At 37.2% G+C, this 21928-nt stretch overlaps 2 protein-coding genes across 4 annotated transcripts in view; both read left to right on the top strand.

Annotated features, from left to right (window-relative positions):
* The window catches only part of LOC127979706 (collagen alpha-2(VIII) chain-like), a 52392-nt gene extending 37253 nt beyond the window's left edge, over positions 1-15139 (top strand). For all 3 annotated transcript variants that reach the window (XM_052585309.1, XM_052585308.1, XM_052585307.1), the window contains 2 exons: positions 6180-6344; positions 10931-15139. In XM_052585309.1, the coding sequence (XP_052441269.1) occupies positions 6197-6344; positions 10931-12843 (2061 nt within the window). In that variant the 5' untranslated portion in view covers positions 6180-6196 and the 3' untranslated portion in view covers positions 12844-15139. The remainder of the gene's footprint in view (positions 1-6179; positions 6345-10930) is intronic.
* Positions 15140-16100: 961 nt separating this feature from the next.
* The window catches only part of LOC127978926 (protein tyrosine phosphatase type IVA 2), a 28574-nt gene continuing 22746 nt past the window's right edge, over positions 16101-21928 (top strand). Inside the window, exon 1 of the mRNA XM_052583943.1 lies at positions 16101-16265. The gene's annotated coding sequence lies outside the window, so the exon portion shown is untranslated. The remainder of the gene's footprint in view (positions 16266-21928) is intronic.

Here is a 21928-nt window from a genome sequence, read left to right as displayed (position 1 = left end):
AACCCTAAACCTAACCCTAATCAAATTAACTGGTTAATATTAATTAAATATCTATAATATAAAATTATTATCTAAATTTATATTAATTGTAACATTAACATTCCTGTTCATCTTGTTTTTAGTCTCTCGTTGTTTTGTTTTTTTACTTTTATTAATTTACATTTGTTCTTTTAAATTAATTATCCATACATTATTTCCATTATTTCTATTTCTATGGGGGGGGGGATTTACAGCTTATTCATATTTGAAGACAATTGTTAGTAATATTAATTTTAACATTAATATTTTTCTTGGTTTTAAGCTGTCAACGATATTATATGAACTTACACACCTGAGTGGTCTTACACTGGGCCCTTTGGACTGTTTGTGGGTTTAAGTGGAGAACCAAAGTGGACATTTCACAACCATCTTGGAAAGATCCATCTGTTTTAAGGTGATGAAAAGTGGGAAGAGCTTTCTTTTGAGCTATTTACTTGTGGCTCCCTCAGTTTTGGTGTCTTGGTTGCCACCTGAGCTGCCATGTTGTTTTTAGAGATTACTGCTAGTAGGTTTTGGCCCCTGCAGTGTTTTGGCTCATTTTCCGCCACCGTGCAGTAAGAGTAAGTGGTACAGTGAAAAGTAATGCATTATGTATTTGTTCTTTCTGTTTTTATACAAGGACCTGTATGAGAACATTCCACTTTCTGACTGAGTTTCACAGCTCTGGTTAGACATGAATTACACAGATCTGCTTTTAAAGCTCATTTTCGGTCTTGGTGAATTATTATTCCCTGATATTTTCTGATTTGGAGGCCGATTTATTATAGGAAAGCCATAAAGTTTGTAATGTCTGGGACGAATACTTGCTTATTTCCCTTTCTGCTCTTAGAACAATTTCTGTTTTGAATTTTGGTATCCTATTACCGTAAATTCTTATGCGCAACTTCTTTATAAATCTGTTTTAGATAAACCCTAACCAGCGTTTGCCAAATTGTTCCTTTTTTATTGTTCTTTCAGATGGTTTTACACTCAATGGTTGTGACTGGCTTTAGTTACTCAGAAGCTCCTTATTTTTTGTGTTATCGACGTTTGGCAGTCGCCCATCCTTATGTGCATATCTATGTTTTAGACCTCAGCTGTGCGCTGTAAACACAGAGCATGGCCGACCATGGCCGAGCGCTTGGCCAGACAGATTGCGTGAGACTTTTTTACTGCGTCTGCAGAGCTTTTCAAGAAAAACATTAGATAAACAGATTGTGCCGGCCTGTGGAACAGGGGTAACGTCTGATTCTGATCGTTTCGAGTGTTAAGACGCCTGCTCAGAGCAGGGCACATGTTCAAGAACGTCTAAATTATCCTCTTCACAATACCACAACCCCCCAAAAGAGCCTCAGCCACCCGCCCCCGTACAACCACCAGCGACAGCCAACTATTCAACAACTAACCAAATTGGCTGTACCAGCAATGCTCTCAGTCGCTTTCTGTTTTTGCCCATTTGATGTTTGTCTGACTCTTTCGTTCTCACTCTTGGCCTCTCTGTTTTCACTGTGACTTGTGATAGTGTTTTTCCTGGAGTGGGAAACGGCTGTATGTGAGAACTAGGAGGAAGCAAGTTTTTTATCGAGTGCAAATACAGATGCTCACACAGACGTGACTAATTATTCAGGCTCACTCATGGTTTTTGGGACTGCACATCCTTACGCGGCAGTAAAATAAGATGGTAACCGCAGCGCTATAAGCTCATGGTGGCGAAAAAGCATCACACTACGCTGTACACCGTAGGAAGGCTGCAAGGTCGGAGCAAAGCCCAAAATTGTCCTGCTGGAGCCCAGCAGAGCCCCGAACCGAAATTCCAGTAAGAACAACAATAAAAATTAAACTCGAAAATGATAAAAGAGGGAAACGCCAGTGAACCACAGTGAATTAGGCAAAGCAAACAGGCACAGAGTGGCCCATTTGGAGTCTAGCTGATTGGGAAAACACAGTGAGGCTGAGCATGTCTGGCATTTTTTCCTCATCTCTCTGGCCAGCTAGTGCAGGAGCTGCAGTTGGACCAGGTTCCCTGCAGATGTGGTTTAACATGGACATGTGCTGTGCCATACTTTTCTTTTTTGATTTTCACTGATGCAACACAGGCACATACTATATGTTGTTAACTTTCCACCATTTGCATGCTGCCTTTGCAGGCTTCCTTTGAAGTAAGCACAGGCATTTCTTGTCATGACAAAGAGTGAAGTGAAGTGAACTTGGATCTTCCCTTATTAATTCATTTTTTAAATTATTTTTTAAGGAATTTGATTGTTTTGTTTGTTTGAGAATGAGAGAGAGTGTGTGTGTGTGTGTGTGTGTGTGTGCGTGCGTGCATGTGCGTGTGCGTGTGTTTGTTTATTGCTGGGGTGGAATCGTTATATCTCTCATGATTAAAATATATTTTCATATTACTTTGACATTATTGTCGAACTGAAACTTCATTTATTTTAGATATTTATTTAATTATAATTGTAGTGACCAAAAATTATGACATCAAATGTATTATATTTTCAAATAAATAATTATTTTATATATATTTTTTTTCATATATAGTGAAATATATGTTATGTTTATTGCTAGGGGGAAAACTATCAAAAGTTACACAAATTCATATTTTAATGTATTTAGACATCCTACTAACACTTACAAAAATATAAATAAATGCAGAAATTGAGTTTACTCTGTTGAAAATGTTTCGGACCCTACTCATGGAAAGTGTCTCAAATGATTAAAGTCTCTGATATGGTCCTTACAGGAGCCTCTTACTGTTTAAACTGTGAAAAGGGTTTATATTTGAGAAAGGGGCACCATTAACCTTTGGTTAGAATTTAAAGAGGTTCTTGCTGAGCTGTGGCACTGTGGAGAAAGCTGATCTGAGCTGTGGGTCTCATGCTTGCAGATGCAGTCGGGCTGACTAGTGGGTTTCTGTGTTCAAACCTGTGGTTACGAGAGAGAGTTCAGCTGTCACAGCACATTGAAATAGGAAGTGAGGTAGGTTATGAATGTGTCTTGGCTTGGCCAGGTCCACTGAGAACGGCAAACCAAAACCTGTGAACTGTGAAGGCCACAGATAGGATGTCCATGTGCTTTTGGAGAGAATTTAAGATCAGCAGACTTTAAGCTCCATCGCTCAGGCTTCGCAGGTTCAGCACTCTTGAGGACACAGTGTACAGAAAGAAAGGACTGGGAGATGATTCAATCAATAAACTACCTGCCATCTTCAAGCAGAGCACAGGAGTTAGGATAACTCATCCAGGTGTGATGTCAAGTCTAGAACAGACCACAAACAGTCATAAATGAGTTCTGAGACTCTTTTCTGTTACACAAAACAAAATATTCTATAGTAATATATTATTTATAGCTAGTGTTTTTTTTTGTTTGTTTTTTTTGTTTTTTTTTTTGAAACAACCCAATACATTCAAGGGTCTTATAAAAGTTAGCGCTTATCTGAAATTATAGTAGTTAATTATGATGTTTTAGAACAATCAAGAATATGATTTCATTCTTTAGATTTTTATTTTTTTTAAACATCAATATACTTATTGATAAGTATTCTTATAGTATTCTTGGAAATACAAAATGGTTACCTTTTTTAACTAAGAAAAATAAAAAAAATCAGTTTAAATGTATATTTATTTATCTTTATATATTGAAATATATTAATGTTATTACATATGTTAATGATGTTGTTGGTAACACTTTAGAATAAGGTTCCATTAGTTAATGTTAGTTAATGTATTAATTAACATGAACAAACAATGAATAATACATTTATTACTGTATTTATTCATCTTCGTTAATGTTAGTTAATGAAAATACAGTTATTCATTGTTAGTTCATGGTAATTCACAGTGCATTAACTAATGTTAACAAGCACAACTTTTGATTTGAATAATGCATTAGTAAATGTTGAAATTAACATGAACTAAGACTTATAAATGCTGTAGAAGGATTGTTCTTGCTTAGTTCATGTTAACATAAGTAGTTAACTAACCTTAACTAATGGAACCTTATTCTAAAGTGTTACCATGTTGTTTAATTGTATTCCGCACAAAATTCAATCGTGTCATCATTTACTCACTCTCACTTCATTCCAAACTGTTTGTTTTCTTCTGCGGAACACAAAATTATGTATTTTGTGCTTGATTTTTTAATTAGAATATATATTTAATTGTTAGAGAAGATAAATTTAGACATACAAAACTACCACAACTGCTTATGGATACAAAAAATAATAAAACAGTTAATGCAACAATTTAGTTTACTCTCCTGAGGTTGACAGTCAACATTCCTTGAAGCTAAAGCACGCATAACATGTTTCTTAAAATAAGATATTGTGAAGAATGTTTTTGTCTACACGATCAAAGTCAAAGGGGTCCAGAATAAAAAACCAAAACATATTTTAAAAGATCTTTATATTTCATAGAGGAAACAATTTCAGATGACACTATTTATTTGTTATGACCATGTCAATGATGACGAATGTTACTTTTTGACTGAACTGTTTGCTTTAAAAATGTTTCAGGAGTCAGCCCAGTTCTGATGGGCTTACAGAAAAAATGCTAAATGTGAAGAATAAAATGCAACTAAGTGTATAATCATAGATAATTAAGATAAGAAAATGGGCCAGCATTTAAAATTGAAGAGAAAGCAGCAATTGAGATCAACTGGTGTGTAATCCATGAAGGCAGGTCTGAAAAGAGACATTCAAGACAACTGCTGATGTGGATGTTAGACGCTCAAGAGGATGCAGGATTAGACAGAAGTAATCTGCCATCCTCAATATCTCCACTGTTAGACCCTAACTTGATGCCATCAGCACCCCTCGTCTCCAAGCCACTGGTCTCTCCCATGCACCTGATCAAATCTGTGTAAATATTTGGTGCGAGTAACATGAGGATGAAATTACCATTCCTTCCTGCAGTAAATTAAAGCAAACAGCTGCAGCTGTCTTGGGGAACGACTGGTTAAACAAACGCTGAGGCACTGAGCCCTACCTAGGCTTTGGCATCAGTAACTCATCGCCCAGGCATAACTTGTGTGGGGTCAATAACTCTACCCAGTGACCCGTCTGACAGCCAGCCGCGTAGGAAGATCCTCTTGGCTCTTGTTGTAAGCATCTCTTTAGGCCCTCGAGTGAAACCATGAACGTCTGACAAGGCCGCTTTTCTGCACCAAAAAACTGAACCCATAGACTCCCATAGATTTTTCCACGAAGCACTGAAACAAGGCCTGAAATAACATTTCACTTCTAAAGTTTAACCTGAAGGGCTTTACTTCTGCTTTTTCAGTTTTGGGCCAGTGTTGTGGGTTATTTTCTCAGTGTTTAGTAGCCTATATGGTAGCCGAAAAGGCCTTTCATGAGTTGTATCCTGTGCCAGGCATCACTGATCAGGCTAGCACATGGACAGCTGTTTATGTATGCTACTGTCACTCAGTATAACACCTATTGGAAGTAGTGCTGACTGGCATAGGACTTTGAAATCCAACCGAGCACATTGGTAAGGCCAACATAAACGGGAACGTGAAGCGAAACTGAACGGGAATCCAAAAATAATTGGGAGTAAAGAACATGGAGTAAAGAACTCAGTCTTTGAAAGGAGATGAAAACATGAAAACAACATGCCTGCAAGAAGATCATATTTCTTGGGCTGCACGATTTCTATTGGTGATTTTCCATCAAAATAAAAGTTTAAATTATGACATCCATAAATATTAGTATTGTAATTGTACACTTGTGACGTAACAAAAATATTACATAATTATTTTTCTTAAATCTTAAGTTGTATTTACAGTAAAATATTATGAATAGTAATATTTCTTATTTTGTTTTTTTAGAAATTTTATATTACAATAATAATTAATAATAATAATAATACTGATAAATAATCACCTCATTTTGGCCACATTGTGCAGCCATACAAATAAGCACAGAAAATTTGTAATTTTCTATCAAATTTGAAATCACAATTTTTATAAGCAGCTTTATTTATTTTTCTTTCCAAATCATGTAGCAGCCTTATTAGGGTTGTGACATAGTATAAATAGACCAAATGTATTAAATATGACCTTTTGAATGTATTGGTTTTTTCGTTTTTTTATGTTTGTTAGCTAAAATACCAGTTGATTGTTCTAAAAGCAGTGAAAAAATGACCTTTCTCTTTTTGCAGTTTGAAAGCCAGTGACAATGCTGACCGTGCTCTGTGTCCTGCTAACGCTGGGGAATCATGTTCTGGGGGGAGGTTACGCCCCCATGCCTCAGATGAAATATGTGCAGCCCATGATGAAGGGGCCTGTTGGGCCACCCTTCAGAGAAGGCAAGGGCCAGTATCTTGGTAAGTGTTTGCAATTAACAAAATCATCCATCCATCCATCATTATATTATTTTTTTTCTTATCCATCCTGCCATCTATCCAAAAATCTAATCAAATAAAAATAAACTAAATGTATTTTAAAATCAAATTCCTATGATGGCAAACCTGCATTTTCAACAGGCAAAACTCTAGCCTTCAGTGTCATTCGATCCTCTAGAAATCTTTCTTCTTACCTTCTTACCTAAAAATTCTATGTACCTCTTTCACCTTCCATATTTCTCAGCAGTGGAAGTCATTATAGTTGGGTAAATTTCTTGTAGCGGTTAATTGGGGGCTAGGCCTACAAAAATATTTTTTTCTTTACAGAAAAAAAAATCCATGATAATGTTTTCATGACTTTTAAAAAGAGGAAAAAATATATATAGAGAGAGAGAGATTGATAACAGCAGTTAGAAGAGAAATCTATGTTGAAATAATTTTCATTTTACCTTTACTTCCATAGACGCTGTAGGAGAGAAAAATGCACAACAGTGGTTTATAGTTTTTTGTGATTTAATGCAAAGGTAACACAATACAAAGCAAAGTGTAATAAATGTATATACAGTTATTTAAAAATGAAAATATAAAAAACTGCTGGATTTACGATGCAGATGACAGTTAAAATGTCAGTGTGTTTGAAAGGGGTCCATTATTATTAATGTTCAGGATTCTTTGATAAATAGAAAATATCAAATGAAAGAACAGCATTTATTTGAAATAGACATCTTTTGTAACACTATACATGTATTGACTTTCTTTTGATCAAAAATGTGTCCTTGCTGAACAAAATTAGTAATTTTATGTAAAAATAAAATCTTACTAACCACAAACTTTTGACTATAGAATACGGTACGAGGTAACAAAATGAACATACCTAAAAATATATATACACTCAATTACTCCACATCCGATGCCCATTTATATAAGAATTGTTTCTGGTCAGTCAGCACCGAGACTTTTTACTGTCTGTATCACACTCTGTGTGTGTTAAGGACATATTGTCAGTGTCTGCATTAGTGAGGATTCTTCAGTGACTCTTACTTGCAGTATACATTGTTACAGCAGTAGGTGGCACAAAGTGTCTTGAATGAGTCATTTGAATCCTTCATTCAATTTATGTGTTCAAAAGTACAGATTCATTCATGGAGCAAAATCATTTTATGAAATTTAAAAATTTAAAAAACAGCTTCTCACTCATAAAGACACCTAATTTCGTGAATAAATGAATTTGGCTGGTTAAACTGAATTGCAAAAGGTTAGTCAGTAAGAATCAACCTAGTTTATAAACAGAATTTTTTTTTTTTTTTTTTTTTTTTTCACTAAACTGGCAAAGTGGTTTAGTGTATTCATCCTTTTGATGACTGAGATTCTTCAGGGAGAGAAAGAAGTTGGAGAGTTAAGCCAGAAGTCTGTCAGACTGAAGCACTGGAGATGAACAATAAGAGAAGGCATTGTGAGAGTGTCATGGGAAGAGATAGAAGAGGAAAAAGAGGGACGGGGTGGGGTGAAGTCACCTCCCTTCTGAGCAGCAGTATATCATAGGTCTATAAAGTCCAGTCTTGAAGGGAATTAATGGGTACGTTATGTTAAAACAGTGTCAGAAACAAGCAGGAGAGGTCAAGAGGGTCTTGAGCTGCTGAGAAACCCAGGATGTCAAACGGAAGCTGTTGTGATACGCTTAAGATAGACAGGAGGTCTCTGTTTCACAGGTAAAGGGAGAAGGATTCAACACAGCAAAGAGAAAAGAGCAAGTGGTCAGATACATGTTTGATTGGTTACCTGCTGCTGATAGTTCAGCTTTTAGGGATAGTTCACTTCAAAGAGGAAGTCATCTGCCCACACTGAAACACTGTTCCACAGAAAGAGGAAAGTCATACAGGTTTGAGCAACATAGAGGTTAGTAAATTATGACTGAATTTTTATTTTGCACACATGGTTTATTTTATAAGTATGGAGAGACTGATAGTAGGCCTGTAGATCTGATAACATTACAGGCAAATACCGTTTTAACACAGTTTTATGTATTACACAGAACAGAACGCACAGAAGTGTTACATTTTGTGTCCTTCATTTTTAATTAAAACTGCAATTAATGTACTTAAAGTTTGAACAATTTGAGACCTGCAAGTTCAATTAAGATTCAGAACATTTCTAAAGAAATGCTGTGTGGTCACTGCCATCTAGTGGACAATGGAAGACTTGCACTGAAACAGAGTTTGTTGGAGAAGTGTTTGTGATATATTACACTTTGCTAATCCAGTTGAAACATAACACCATTTTTTTTTTTCATAAAAAACAAAGAAACAAAGACATACTAAATAAAACCTGCTATTGGGTATAGATAACCAACCTCTCTAAAGAGCCAACCAGCCTAAAACAAATCTTCCCATGAACATTTGTTCTGAAACTACTGAGAGGAATATGTACTGAGTGTGTGTGTGTGTGTGTGTGTGTGTGTGTGTGTGTGTGTGTGTGTGTGTGTGTGTGTGTGTGTGTGTGTGTGTTTTAGCTGACCATAAAACAAATTATGAATTACACTGACTTTTATCCAATACCGGTATGTATTTTAAGAGATTGCCTGTAGTTGTCTAATTTTGAGCATGAAGGTTAAGGTGGCACAGTGATGGTATCAGAGTAATTAAGTAAATGGAATTTACAGAACATGATTTTGTATTGTGTCATTTTGTATTTATATATTTATGTAAAGTGTAATGATCTAAATTCTTCCTCTTAACAAGTTGAGACATATTTGGAATACTAGGCCTATGCATTAAATCATTTTACCACTTGAGGGCGCTTCACAAATGTAGTATACTATTCTATTTCTACATAGATGAGGATATAAAAAATATTTACAAAGAAGTGGATTACATATATATATATATATATATATATATATATATATATATATATATATATATATATATATATATATATATATATATATATATATATATATATATATATATATATATATATGATGTACTCAAGAGCCATAACATCTATGAGATAACTATGGTAGATCGTGTTTATTTTAACTTGTTGTTTAAATATATTCCTAAAATAAATTCCTTTAGAAATGACATATACTAGAAGCCCAGCAGTTTGCATTTATGTGTGGTATGGTTTCTGAAGAGTAAAGCATAAAGCACATATTAACATTGGCCAATTTAGCTGAAGATTTGGCTAAGGATTTGTATCTCATGTTGATGTCAAATTGGCTTTTGAATATGACACATTTGCCATGATAAATTCAGTGAAATGGACCATTTTAAAGGCTAAATTATGAAGGAAGATCAGGCCATTTCTTTCAGAGCAAGCTGCACAACTTCATGTTCAAGCTCTTGCTCTGTCCAGGCTGGATCATTGCAATGCTCTCTTGGCAGGTCTTCCAGCCAGTTCTATCAAACCTCTACAATTAATCTAAAATGCCGCTGCAAGATGAATCTTTAAAGAGCCGATAAGAATGCATGTCACACCTCTGTTCTTCAATTTGCACTGGCTACCAGTAGTTGCTTGCATTAAATTCAAGGCATTAATGTTTGCCTACAAAACCACCACTGGCTCTGCTCCCATTTACCTAAATTCATTACTTCAGACTTATGTGCCATCTAGAAACTGGCGTTCTGCAACTGAATGCGTAGTATTGTGCCATCTCAAAGAGGAACAAAATCACTGTCACTGACTTTTTCATTAACTGTTCCCTCCTGGTGGAATGACATGCACAACTCAATTCTGAGTCCTTAGCCATTTTCAAGAAACGAATAAAAACACATCTGTTCCATCTTATTTGACCCTCTGTCTCTAGCACTTTCTATTTTATTTTCATTCTACTTTATCTTATCTTACCTTTAAAAAATCATTCTATTTTTTCTATTCTTCTTTGTGTGTGTGTGTATTATATATATATATACCTTGCTATGTGTACTGTGTTAGGCAAACAGAGACTTGTCATTTGCACTTATATATTGTTGCTATTTTGTTAGTTTTGACTGCTTTTGTTGTCCTCATTTGTAAGTCGCTTTGGATAAAAGCATCTCTTAAATGACTAAATGTAAATTTAATGTGATGTTAATTCTGAACTCATCTCTCAAAACTTTGAGTGAGAACTGAAGTGAATGCATCTTTGAGGTGTTTTCCTCACTTGCATAGTTTTTTGTTCCTAATACAAACATGTCAGTCAAATGTCATCACTGCAGTTTCTCCTTGCTGAAATTCCAGTGAGGTCAAATGCTTTAGAGAAGTCTGTCCTTCTCCTTTGTTTATGTTTTGTCCATAAACACATTCATTTTCCCCAGTATGCCTTCATTGCATACCTGTGTAGCTGCCACTGAGTAGACACTTGAGCATAATGTTGGGTAAAACACAATGCATAAGCTAAATGTAGTCTCACTAGCACTTTAGTTTTCCCATGGAAACAAGGTTTATTTTTTATGGCACAGTGATTCGTTGACAATAACGTTTGTCTTTAAATTCTCACATTGAAAAAATCTTCTTTTATGAATGTAGTTATGAAGTTATTTTGTTTATATGATTTTTTCTTTTTCTTTTTTTTTTTTTTTTTGCAGAGTTTCCACCTGTGATGGACGTTAAAGGAGAGCCAGGTCCTCAAGGGAAGCCAGGACCAAGGGGACCACCTGGGCCTCCTGGATTACCAGGGAAACCAGGTATAGGAAAACCTGGTCTCAATGGTCAGACAGGTCCTTCAGGGCCTCCAGGATTTCCTGGGATTGGAAAACCAGGACTACCAGGGTTACCAGGAAAAATAGGACCTAAAGGACCTCCTGGACTAAATGGTGAGGTTGGACCTCGTGGAGAAGTGGGTCTACGTGGACTTCCAGGTCAGCCAGGACCACCTGGACCAGCAGGTCTATCGTTGAATGGCAAACCAGGGTTACCTGGGACTAGAGGCCCACCAGGGTCAAGAGGTGACCCGGGACCTAAAGGTGGACGTGGTATTCCTGGTGAACAAGGACCTAAAGGTGAAAATGGCAATGGAAATACAGGTCCAACAGGTCCCAGGGGACCCACTGGCCCTCAAGGACCTCCAGGTCCTCCAGGTGTTAATGGGTTGGGTAAACCAGGGATTGATGGGCTGCCTGGACAAGTAGGGCCAAAAGGAGATAAAGGACTTCCAGGAGTTCAAGGTTTCCCAGGGCAAGCTGGTCCTCCTGGACTACAAGGTCAGCCGGGGGCAGCTGGTGTGGGAAAACCTGGACTTGATGGTGTTCCAGGTAACCCAGGCCCAATAGGTCCAAAGGGTGATGTTGGCCCCAGAGGAACTCCTGGGTTTCCTGGCCCCCCAGGCTATGGGAAACCAGGACTTTTAGGACAGAAAGGAGATAGAGGTCCTGGTGGATTACAAGGAGCCCCTGGTGACAAAGGAGAACCTGGGATGGATGGTCTACCAGGAGATACAGGGCCAGCTGGACAGCCAGGGCTTCCAGGTCCACAAGGTCCTATGGGTATTCCAGGAAAACATGGGATGCCTGGTCTAAAAGGAGAGAATGGCCCACAAGGACCTCCGGGCTTGCCAGGGTTTAGAGGAGATCAGGGTCCCAGTGGGCTCTCAGGAAAGCCTGGCCTGCCAGGGGATAAAGGCCTTCCTGGTCTCAATGGAGCCACAGGCAAACCTGGACCTAAAGGTGAACCGGGTCACATTGGACTGCCAGGTAATCCTGGTTTGATCGGGGGACAAGGTCCAAAGGGTGAAAATGGGTTAACAGGACCCCCTGGGCCACGTGGCAATTCAGGAATCCCTGGACTCCCAGGTCCTACTGGTCATATGGGACCTCAGGGTGTTCCAGGGATAAAAGGCGATCAAGGTCCACCAGGGCCCCAAGGATTTGGAAAGCCTGGAGATAAAGGTATGTCCGGTCCACAAGGACCTCCAGGAAAACCTGGCCCTCCTGGACATAATGGTATGCAGGGCCCTCCAGGTCCACCTGGACCTCCTGGGCCTCCTGGCCCTCCAAATGGTGATATAAATCACTTAGCAGTTCAAGGACCAAATATTGCAGGAGAATCCATTCAAAAGCCAAGTGGTGAGAAACCTTCTTTTGGTCAGGCTGAGCTCTCTGCCTCTGTGGCTCCTGCTTTTACTGCCATTTTGACGACACCATTTCCACCATCTGGAATGCCGATCAAATTTGACAGAACTCTATATAATGGGCAAAATGCTTACAACCCTGCCACGGGCATCTTCACAAGCCCACTGCCTGGAGTCTACTATTTTGCGTATCACGTACATGTAAAGGGAACCAGCCTGTGGGTGGCACTGTACAAAAACAATGTGCCAGCCACATACACCTATGATGAATACAAGAAGGGCTATATGGACCAGGCATCAGGTAGTGCGGTTCTGGAGCTGAAAGAGAATGACCAGGTTTGGGTGCAAATGCCCTCTGACCAAGCAAACGGGCTCTACTCCACTGAATACATCCATTCGTCCTTCTCAGGGTTCCTCCTGTGCCCCACATAACGGTTCGTCACAGTGGAGAATTACTTGCTAAAGTGCCCTGTAGTAACATCTGTGATAACAGCGACTAGATTACAAGACTTGCTGAACGACAGAGGCTGAGTTCAAAGCAGAGGATGGAGAATTCATGCTGTGTCTGTGTCCCGATTTGATCATTGTTTTACTTTCAAGTGTTGTCATTTTCTGCCTATATGATAATTTTATTATAACTGTTATGTTATTTTTGTTGATGTTGATGTATTGGTGTTATTTTATTGATGTTGTTGTAGTTGTTGCTGTTTATCGCAATCAGACTATTAAGTACTTTGCAATGTGTAGGTAACCCTTTAAAGATTTACCCATGTGACTGCACACGTTGCCATATGTTTGACTCCCATTGAGGTCCATCACGTTGACTCTGGGGTTGTGTGTTCCCCTGGTTGCAGTCGAATTCACCTATATCTTTCCCTCATATAACACAGGCTACTTGATTTGTGCCACATTTCACATTTTAGAATGCAGACATTCTATACAGCATTGTTATTGTATTTGTATGTTTAAATACATCCGTAATTTAAAGAATAATCTTCAGTTCCATATTGTTTTTTTTTTCTTACTAATGCCAGACAGGTGAATATCTATCTGCTTTAGTCATTAGGTATGTATTTTTTGATTGATTTACTGTGTTAAAGCAAAATTTATGTGCTAATCTGTCTGTTTCTGCGACAACTGCATTGTGTTTGAGAGTTATTAAGAAAAAAATGTACTTGATGATTTACTGAGTTCTTTGCTCAAAACATGGCAGGTTTAAATCAGTAGTGTTCCTAAAGGCTTCAGTAAAACAGTGCCTGCATTAACAAAACAAATATGCAATTTTTGTGGCACTAATTTCATACACTTTCAGAAAAAAAGTTTGAAAAGCTGTCACTAGGGTGGTAACCTTTCAAAGGGTACACCTTTGTGCCTTATTTCTTCCATATTACATACATATTAGTGCCTGAAGTGTACATATTAGTACCTTTCAAAAAGTGACACCTTTGTACCTTCTGAGAGTGTACTTAAAAAATTATGACATCAAAGCTAATACATAGCGTATAGCTTCTCATCAAAATCTTAGGATAGAGTGCATTGGTGAGTAAGGGACTACTAGTAGATTGAGAATATTATCATTCAGATTTTTATGTAATAAATTAATAATACTCCAACACAAAATCCAAACTACTGCATTGTGTACTCTAAACGTTTTACATTCTCTGACGCTTTACTAATTGCTGCTTTAACAATGACACAACTGACATTGTTCTTTACATTCTTCTGAGGCTTGTAATTACGCAGACATGATTGACATTAACATGAGTCATCTTTTACATTTGGACAAAAAAGTTACATGATTTGGATAAATCGCACTGTAATAGAACTGCTCCAGTGGTGTTTATGAAAGGTTAAAAAGTAAACATCCTCAAACAAAGAAATAGTTCCTTGCACATTTACTGAAGTGAATGAAAAATAGCAAATGAGGCTTGAAGTCCCTCTTGAAAGAAATTTTTTCACTTCTGCTTGTTTGACCAACATGTAAAATTATGAAGCCTGAGGAGTGTCAGTTCTTAAATGCACCCACTCACTGAGGTTGCCCATGCATTCAATACACAGTTACATGACATTGTTCAGATTATTTACTCTTGAATGATGTTTTGGCACCAGAACTTTCCTATTTCAGCATGTATTTGACCTTTTTTTATTGTATATTAACACTGTGACCAATATTTTCTATGATGAGTGTATATTGTTTATGTGCAATGGATTGAAGATTTCAACATTCGTTGTACTGCAATTTCGCGAAACTGCTTAGACTATGTTGTTTTCTTTTGTCAATTTAAAACAAACTAGAAAAAAAAAAGAAAGAAAAAAAAAAAGCCTTGATTCAGTTTCACGATATTTACGGATATTTATTCATTTTCAGTCAGATTAAAAGAAACAACCAATCACATTTGCACATAAATTGAATGAAGGCATATTTATACAATTGTGATAGTCCAGTAAGGAATGTCCAACTACCCAAACCCTGAACTTACAAATAAACGTATATTTAACAGCATCGAGGAGTTTGTAGTACACACTACCATTGGTTTTCTTTCTTTCTTTCTTTTATGATGTATCTATCAATCTATAAGACTTTTGTCGAACTTCATTCACTTTATGCAATCCATTTTGGTTATTAAATACAATGCATTCTTTCAGTGAAAATTTTTTGTCAGCTCATACAAAATCTACAAGTACTTGACAGTACTGATGCAACATCAATAAAGACTTTCTTAATCAAGGATGTCTTTGGTTGTTCTCTTTAACTAAATAGACTAAGGTGAATATATGAATCAGGGCTTGACATTAACACCCCCCAACCCCCCAAAAGCAGTTCTAGACCATAGTAAAACTTCAGTCATTTTTCACCATATCACGTTTCCCTGCAGTCTCTAGAAGTAATCTCTAGCAAATTCAACTAAAATTAATGTTTTCTCGTGTTTCATTTAATTTGACCAATAATTTTGTATTGTAGTGTCAGGCATCATTTAAAGGGGGGTGGGGCGCTCTCGTGCTTTTTATGTGACACATAGCAGCTACAAACTGGTATAGGTTTATATCCCTAAAAAAAAAAATAATAATAATAATAATATTAAAAACAATAAAACCATTAAAGAAACACTTAATGATTTCCACAACAAATAACAAATATTACAAACAATCAACTTTTAACCATTAAAACCATTAAAAATGGTTTCCTGTGGTTTGTTTTGGGACATTTTTGGGACAGGATTTATTGGTTTTAACCTTAACCAGCCACCAATAGAAGGCAACCAATTACCAGTAGAGACCAACGCTGATCTGATCAGATTATACTAATTTTATTAAATTAGGTGCAAATGGCAATTTATAGTGGATAATGCACTGACAAATTATGCACTACACTAGGTTTTGTTAGGCGGAAGAATATAAAAAAGTATATTTTTCAGCACATTCAGCTTTGTACAGAAATTTGTGACTAACACCAGGGGGAGTGTACATCCATTTTAGTTTTCCTTGCAGGGTCACAAGTGATCATATCAAGGTGGCTAAACTGCTTCATAAGTATTTCACACCTATAATGATTCATCTCTACATTTTGTGACTATATAAACCAGAAACAAAACTAATACTTCCAAACTAGATAGTCGGTCACATTTGTTTTCTTGAATTAAATAATACACAAAGTACTGGAATATACAGTCCTCGTAAAACGTCAACAGGCTCGTGCGCAAAGGTGACGCAGTCGCTGCTTGACTCCTCCCACTCCGTTTCATCTCAATTCAGTTTTTACTGAGAGAAAGAAAACACGACTTCACCCTCACAGCGGTTCTACGTGCACTTTCTCCGGGGTTTGCCAAGGGATTTCAATGGTTGGCCTGTTCTTTGTAAGTATCCCCTATTATCACTCGCCTTCCGCCTCTAATATGCCAGGAGGACGTTAATAACTACTACCTGAGACGCTTGTTTGACCGTTTCTAGTGTAACGTTAGCTGTGAAAGCTCACGCTTCAGCCGGTGAAGGAGCTCGCGAGGGTGGCAGCCATTTGCCCGCGTACGTTTGAACGGAAACTCCATACTTGCCTGTTTTATTCGGTTTGACGGCTAGACGTGTTGTTTAACGGGGTCAAGGGGAGTGTTTTCGGTTATTTCTATATTTTTTGTCGATAAATTAAAGGTCTGGGGTTCTCGTCAGGCTGTCCAGCTTTCCTGGAATACGCTGACTAGCCGCTTGCTAGCGGTTTCACCAACGGCCAGAGACCGTGTCAAGAAGTTACTCGGACAGTTTACAACTGTGATTACAAATTTGGACAAATGGTTAATTCTGTGTCTGGACATAAAACACAGTGGTCACTTGGTCATTTTGCACGATTTGAGCGGCTGCGAGGGTCAGAGAGAGTGAGATTGAATTGTTAGCCAGCGAGCTAATGTTAAAACTGTAACGTTAAGTCCAGCCAGATAACACTTTATCGTCACACTCCAGAATGTTCCTGATTTCAGTGTTTCAATGCTTATGCAAAACGTGGAAGATTAGAGTCAGTAATTTGAGTTTATTTTCAGTGTACCACAAAATTTGCCACACAAGCCATGCCAGTTCACGTGCGTGTAACCTTAATCAGATTCTTCTTATTCACGTTTGCTTCATTTTAACTCTGAAACTGACTTCTGGTTTCCCTTTGAAATAGGGTCGACTCGTGATCGTTCGCGTATCCAGCACTTGGTTAAACTGTAAGCTGATGACCTAGCATTAGTCCTAAACTGCGTTGTGAACTATTTATTATCAGTATCGAAATGTCATACTTGTAGAACAGGTAAGATGATGTATGGGTGGAATATGATTTCAGCCGGTTCCCAGAATGAAATGCTTATTGATGGCATGACATGACCCTAAATGTGGAATCCAGGTGCCCTGTATAATGTTTAATGAGTCACCTGGCTCCACCTGTTTTCATCCTGTTCCTGTGTAATTAATACAAGGAAACTGTATAGCTGTTGGTCAGTGGATTATGCCTTCTTGTCTTTGAGATGGACATGCAGGCATTCATGACACAATCTGGAAGTTGTAAAATTGCCAGGTGGGAACAAGTCAGGACATGTTTTAGAACTTGGTATCTGGATAATATTAGATGCAATTTCACCTGACAGGGTTTTTGTTTTGCTGTAGGGTGAAGCTCAGTTGTTTGTAGTGCTGAAACTGTGACAAGGTTGCTTTTTATCACTTTGACTATCCCTTATCTACAGTGAATTATAAAATGAATACCTTTGTGTGGGCATATTTATTGGAGAAGCAATTTATAGGGTGTCTGAATATGATAATGCTACAGTGTATTTTATCACCATACAATGTACATATGTTGGTAGATTGACAAAATGTCTGTGTGCTACATTGGGACAAATTTAGATAAATATGAGCAAAATAACTTAAGTAAACAAAATCTTGGATAGTTTCCTTTTTTATTTAGATCCATTACGTGCATTTTCTTGATGGACAACTAGGTTATTTTGAAGTGACCACATTTTTATTTTTGGCGAGTCATGCATCTTTACACTAGAGTTAATGGTACGTTAAATACAGGTGAAAAATAGCACAGATTGCTTGACAGATGAAACTCTGAAGCACTCAGTCAGTGTGTTTGGTGAGTGAAAATATATTTGTGCTAAACTTATACTGAGCCTCCAACTCACACACTGGCAAGTAAAATCTGTGAATTTATTAGCCAGTGGCTAATATTAGACATAATTTACTCACCATAGTGAAGATTTAGTTGCATATGTGAGTGAATTACTCGCAATGTAGAGGGTTGGTCTGAATCTTCATTGTGTTGTCTACCAATACAATGTTTCTATAGCACTTATGTTTTTATTAAAGTATTTTAACTTGCAGATCTGTAATAGGCTATACATTGTTCCATTAACAATTAATCAGTATTTACACAATTTGAGTTTCATGAAGCAGGAATACTCATCACAAATTGCTGTTATAAGTCAGATGTTAACTCCGTTTTTGTAACTGCGCCAATGATTTATGGAGTTAATTCAGTGAAGTATTTGCCAGATTAATTGAGAACAATAACGAATGTGAATGTTTTTGTTTTGTTTATTTATTAATTTAAAAAGCAGCTCATAAAAGTTTGTTCATGAATCAGACTATTGTACTGCTTTAGCCATTCTATAGGCTAAAGACTATCTAAAGTTTCATCTTTACATTGGTTGCTTTCAAGAACAGATTAAGTCGAAAAGGAGTTTAAATGGAACTGTGTGTGAATTCCATCTTTAGTATCTTTTTTTTATGAACAGCTGATATTTTCTGTGTGCATCCCTGCCTATACTCATGGGTTCTAGTTGTCCTGTATGGTTCTGTTCACATGGCAGGGCTTCGCAGAAAATACAGTTTTGAGTTTGGATACAGAATGCCTGTCAGTCCCGTAAATAACCAAAATTTGTGTGAATGCACCTGTATTATTGATCAAATACAGGACTCCTGTGGGAACATGGCCACAGTATAGGTAGACCTCCAGCATGGTACTGCTTTAGCTCTAGAGGCCTTGGTATTTTGAAAAGTATGCTGAATGCTTTCTCATTATTAACTAATAAAATCTGTCACCTGATACGCCTGATAACCTTTCAAAACACTAAAGTACAAACATGGCTTTTTGATCAGCATTAGATGTGTTTAGACCATATTTATAGCTGGTTTGGCATTTTGGTTGATCAGAGCTGTCAGTAGCCACTCTTACTGGCCAGCATGTTAAATGTCACTGGTAGCAGTAGTTCACAGCTTTTTAACAAACATGGATCGAGTTGTGCCTCACAGCAGGTTCTCCTTAAACATCTACACAACTGGCAACAGCATGACTCCCATTCCTCCCACTGTCTTTTCAGCCTGTCTGCTTAAATATTGAAGGAGTTGTTGTAGCCTTTGAGCCAGTATTGCAAGCCCAGCAGGAGCACTGCTAACCCTTGATGAATGAGCACGGTGCTCAACACAGTCTCATCCTGACCTGACAGACATCTGCTCCCTCTGCATGGCTTTCACAGACGCTGCATGATGTGGCCTTTCAGAAGACAGTCAATCCTCAAGATGTCTTTGTTGAATAACATATACTGTCTGTTTTGTTATTTGAGTCATTCTATTAAGTTTACAGTCACAATAGCGTAAGCAGCAGGCTGACAGGAAGTGGGTCGGTTTGTGGCGGCATTTACAGGAGTTCCCACCCTCTTAGCGGAGTTTCCACTGAGCGGCTTCTTGTCTTCTCACAGCGCTTCTTCAAAACACTAATATGGTGGTCGGTGGTGTGATAGCTTTTTGGGGTCCTTTGGTTTTACCTTATTTTGCACATGAGTTTCGTCAACCATTGTTGCAACTTGAATTGCACCAGCTGATAAAGAGTAGGCCTTTTTTAAAGTCATTCTTTAAGAACATTTTTATGGTTCGCTTTTAAGCAAACATTTGTAAAGCCCTGAAAGTTTGTTAATCTAAGAGGATTTTTTTGTTTGTTAAGACATTGTTTTGGCTCACAACTTTTAAGAAATCAAATTACAATGCTGATGCAGAAGCACTTAGGTGGTGGTTGTGTTAGCCTAATTTACTTCAGTGCATCTGTAACTTGACCACCGGTAGCTTGCAAGGTGCATGTAATCCTTTTATTTATTTATTTATTTATTTATTTATTTTTTACTGTTTCCAAAGAATCACTTCTATGTCTTTGCCATTTTTTTAATCTAATTGTTTGACATATGACAGGGAAGACAAAAGCAGCAGGTGCATGAAACAAATGGCCTACCTTATTGAATTCATTCCCTTTTAAGATGGCTTCCTATTTTTGAGGAACATTGTGACTTTGCAAAGCACAACACAAGAATGATGATGGCTTCTGGCTGTACCTTATTACCTTGTCTGTAGAGTGAGATTAGCACTGCACTGAACCCCTGGCTTTGGCTGCAGATTTCTCTCTTTCCTGCACACTGCTGTCTTTTTGATGCATATTTTCATACCACCTGCTTTCAGCAGAAAAAATGTCGGCTGCTGTCTTGAGCTGACCTCAAAGCTAATTAGATTTGTGACGATATTATGGCTTATCATTATCAAACTAATTTGATGCAGTCAGAAACAGCACAATGTATCACAAGCCAGGTTTCCATCCAAGGATTTTTTGCCAAAAAATATTTAGTGCTTGAAAATTTTTACAGACATAGCTGATGGAAATGCAATTTTTCAATAAAATTTCTCATGTGTCCAAACAATCTTTTTCATTGAACTTTAGCTCATAAATTCTATATCGATACTTCAGATGTTGAAAAATTATTTTGGTAACACTTTATGATGAGAAAATGGGATTTAACGCAAATAAATGTGGTATCACATGACAGGATTTCCTTATAAGCAGTGTCTGTGTTCGTTTTGTTGCTGACTTTTAAAACACTTTCTTTGTAGTTCAAAATTGCATTAAAGGGCTAGTTCACCCGAGAATTAAAATTCTTCCAGCTTCTACTCACCCTCGAAGCATCTTAGGTGTGTGTGACTTTGCTCTTTCAGAATAGTCCAATCAAAGTTATACTAAAAATGATCCTTGCTCTTCCAAGCCTTTCAGTGGGGTAAGCTGGTGTTTGTTGTCAACTGTTCAGAAGACATGAAATAAATTGTGCACATCTGTAATATAAAATGTCACTCACATGGCTCCGAGGGGGTGAATAAAAGGCCCCCTGTAGCGAATCCATGTCTTTTTGTAAGATAAATATATCCAGATTTCAAATGTAAGACCTTTTGTCTCACTTCATTCTGACTACTGGGAACTGGAAGACATGCAGGTGGAAGATGGATTTATAAAAGGTGATTTTGGAAGGTTTTTTTAAACATTCGTTTCTTATTTAATTGGTTCCACATTGTTCGCTGATTTTTACTTTATTTAAACTTTGTCATTTATTTCTTTGACATCAAGGAATATGCCGTGCCTCCAAACTTTCTTATTAATTTGCTAATAAACGTTCTACGTTTCTTATTTATTTGGTTGCATATTATACATGTATACTTAGCCTTTTTCCAGTTTTGTATACCTATTTAAACTTTATGCTATTTAAAAGTTATTTATTTTATATTACGCATAGCCTGCCCTGTAACATGGTGTATTTTTATTTTTGGTAATAAAAGTTATATGTTTTATAAATAGACAAAAGTGAGTTTGATGTTGTATTTTGTTGTCGCATTCAAGAAATTGACGCTCAACTGCTAACTCAAAAGTGAAAGTAAAATGATGGAAAAGAGGGACAAATTAAAACAAACTAAAAATTAACAATTGCATTACGCCACGCCGAATTGCTTCTATTTGAAAGTGAAAGCAAAATGCACACTTTCAATTTTAAAGCTATTTAAAATTGAAGTAAAGCGAGGAAAATAGGGAACACCCTGCTCCCATGGTGATACCAGTATTACTGGTGTTGTCACACATCAATTTACCAGTAAGAAAATGTCCACACAGTTACAACCCTAAACTGCTCCTGCTTTATGAATATTGCTTGATGATCAAGTATCTAAATAGTCTATAACAAAGTAC

Source organism: Carassius gibelio, chromosome B19 (genome assembly GCF_023724105.1).
Source record: "Carassius gibelio isolate Cgi1373 ecotype wild population from Czech Republic chromosome B19, carGib1.2-hapl.c, whole genome shotgun sequence".
Lineage (NCBI taxonomy): Eukaryota > Metazoa > Chordata > Actinopteri > Cypriniformes > Cyprinidae > Carassius > Carassius gibelio.
This window is presented reverse-complemented; position numbering and strand designations above follow the sequence as displayed.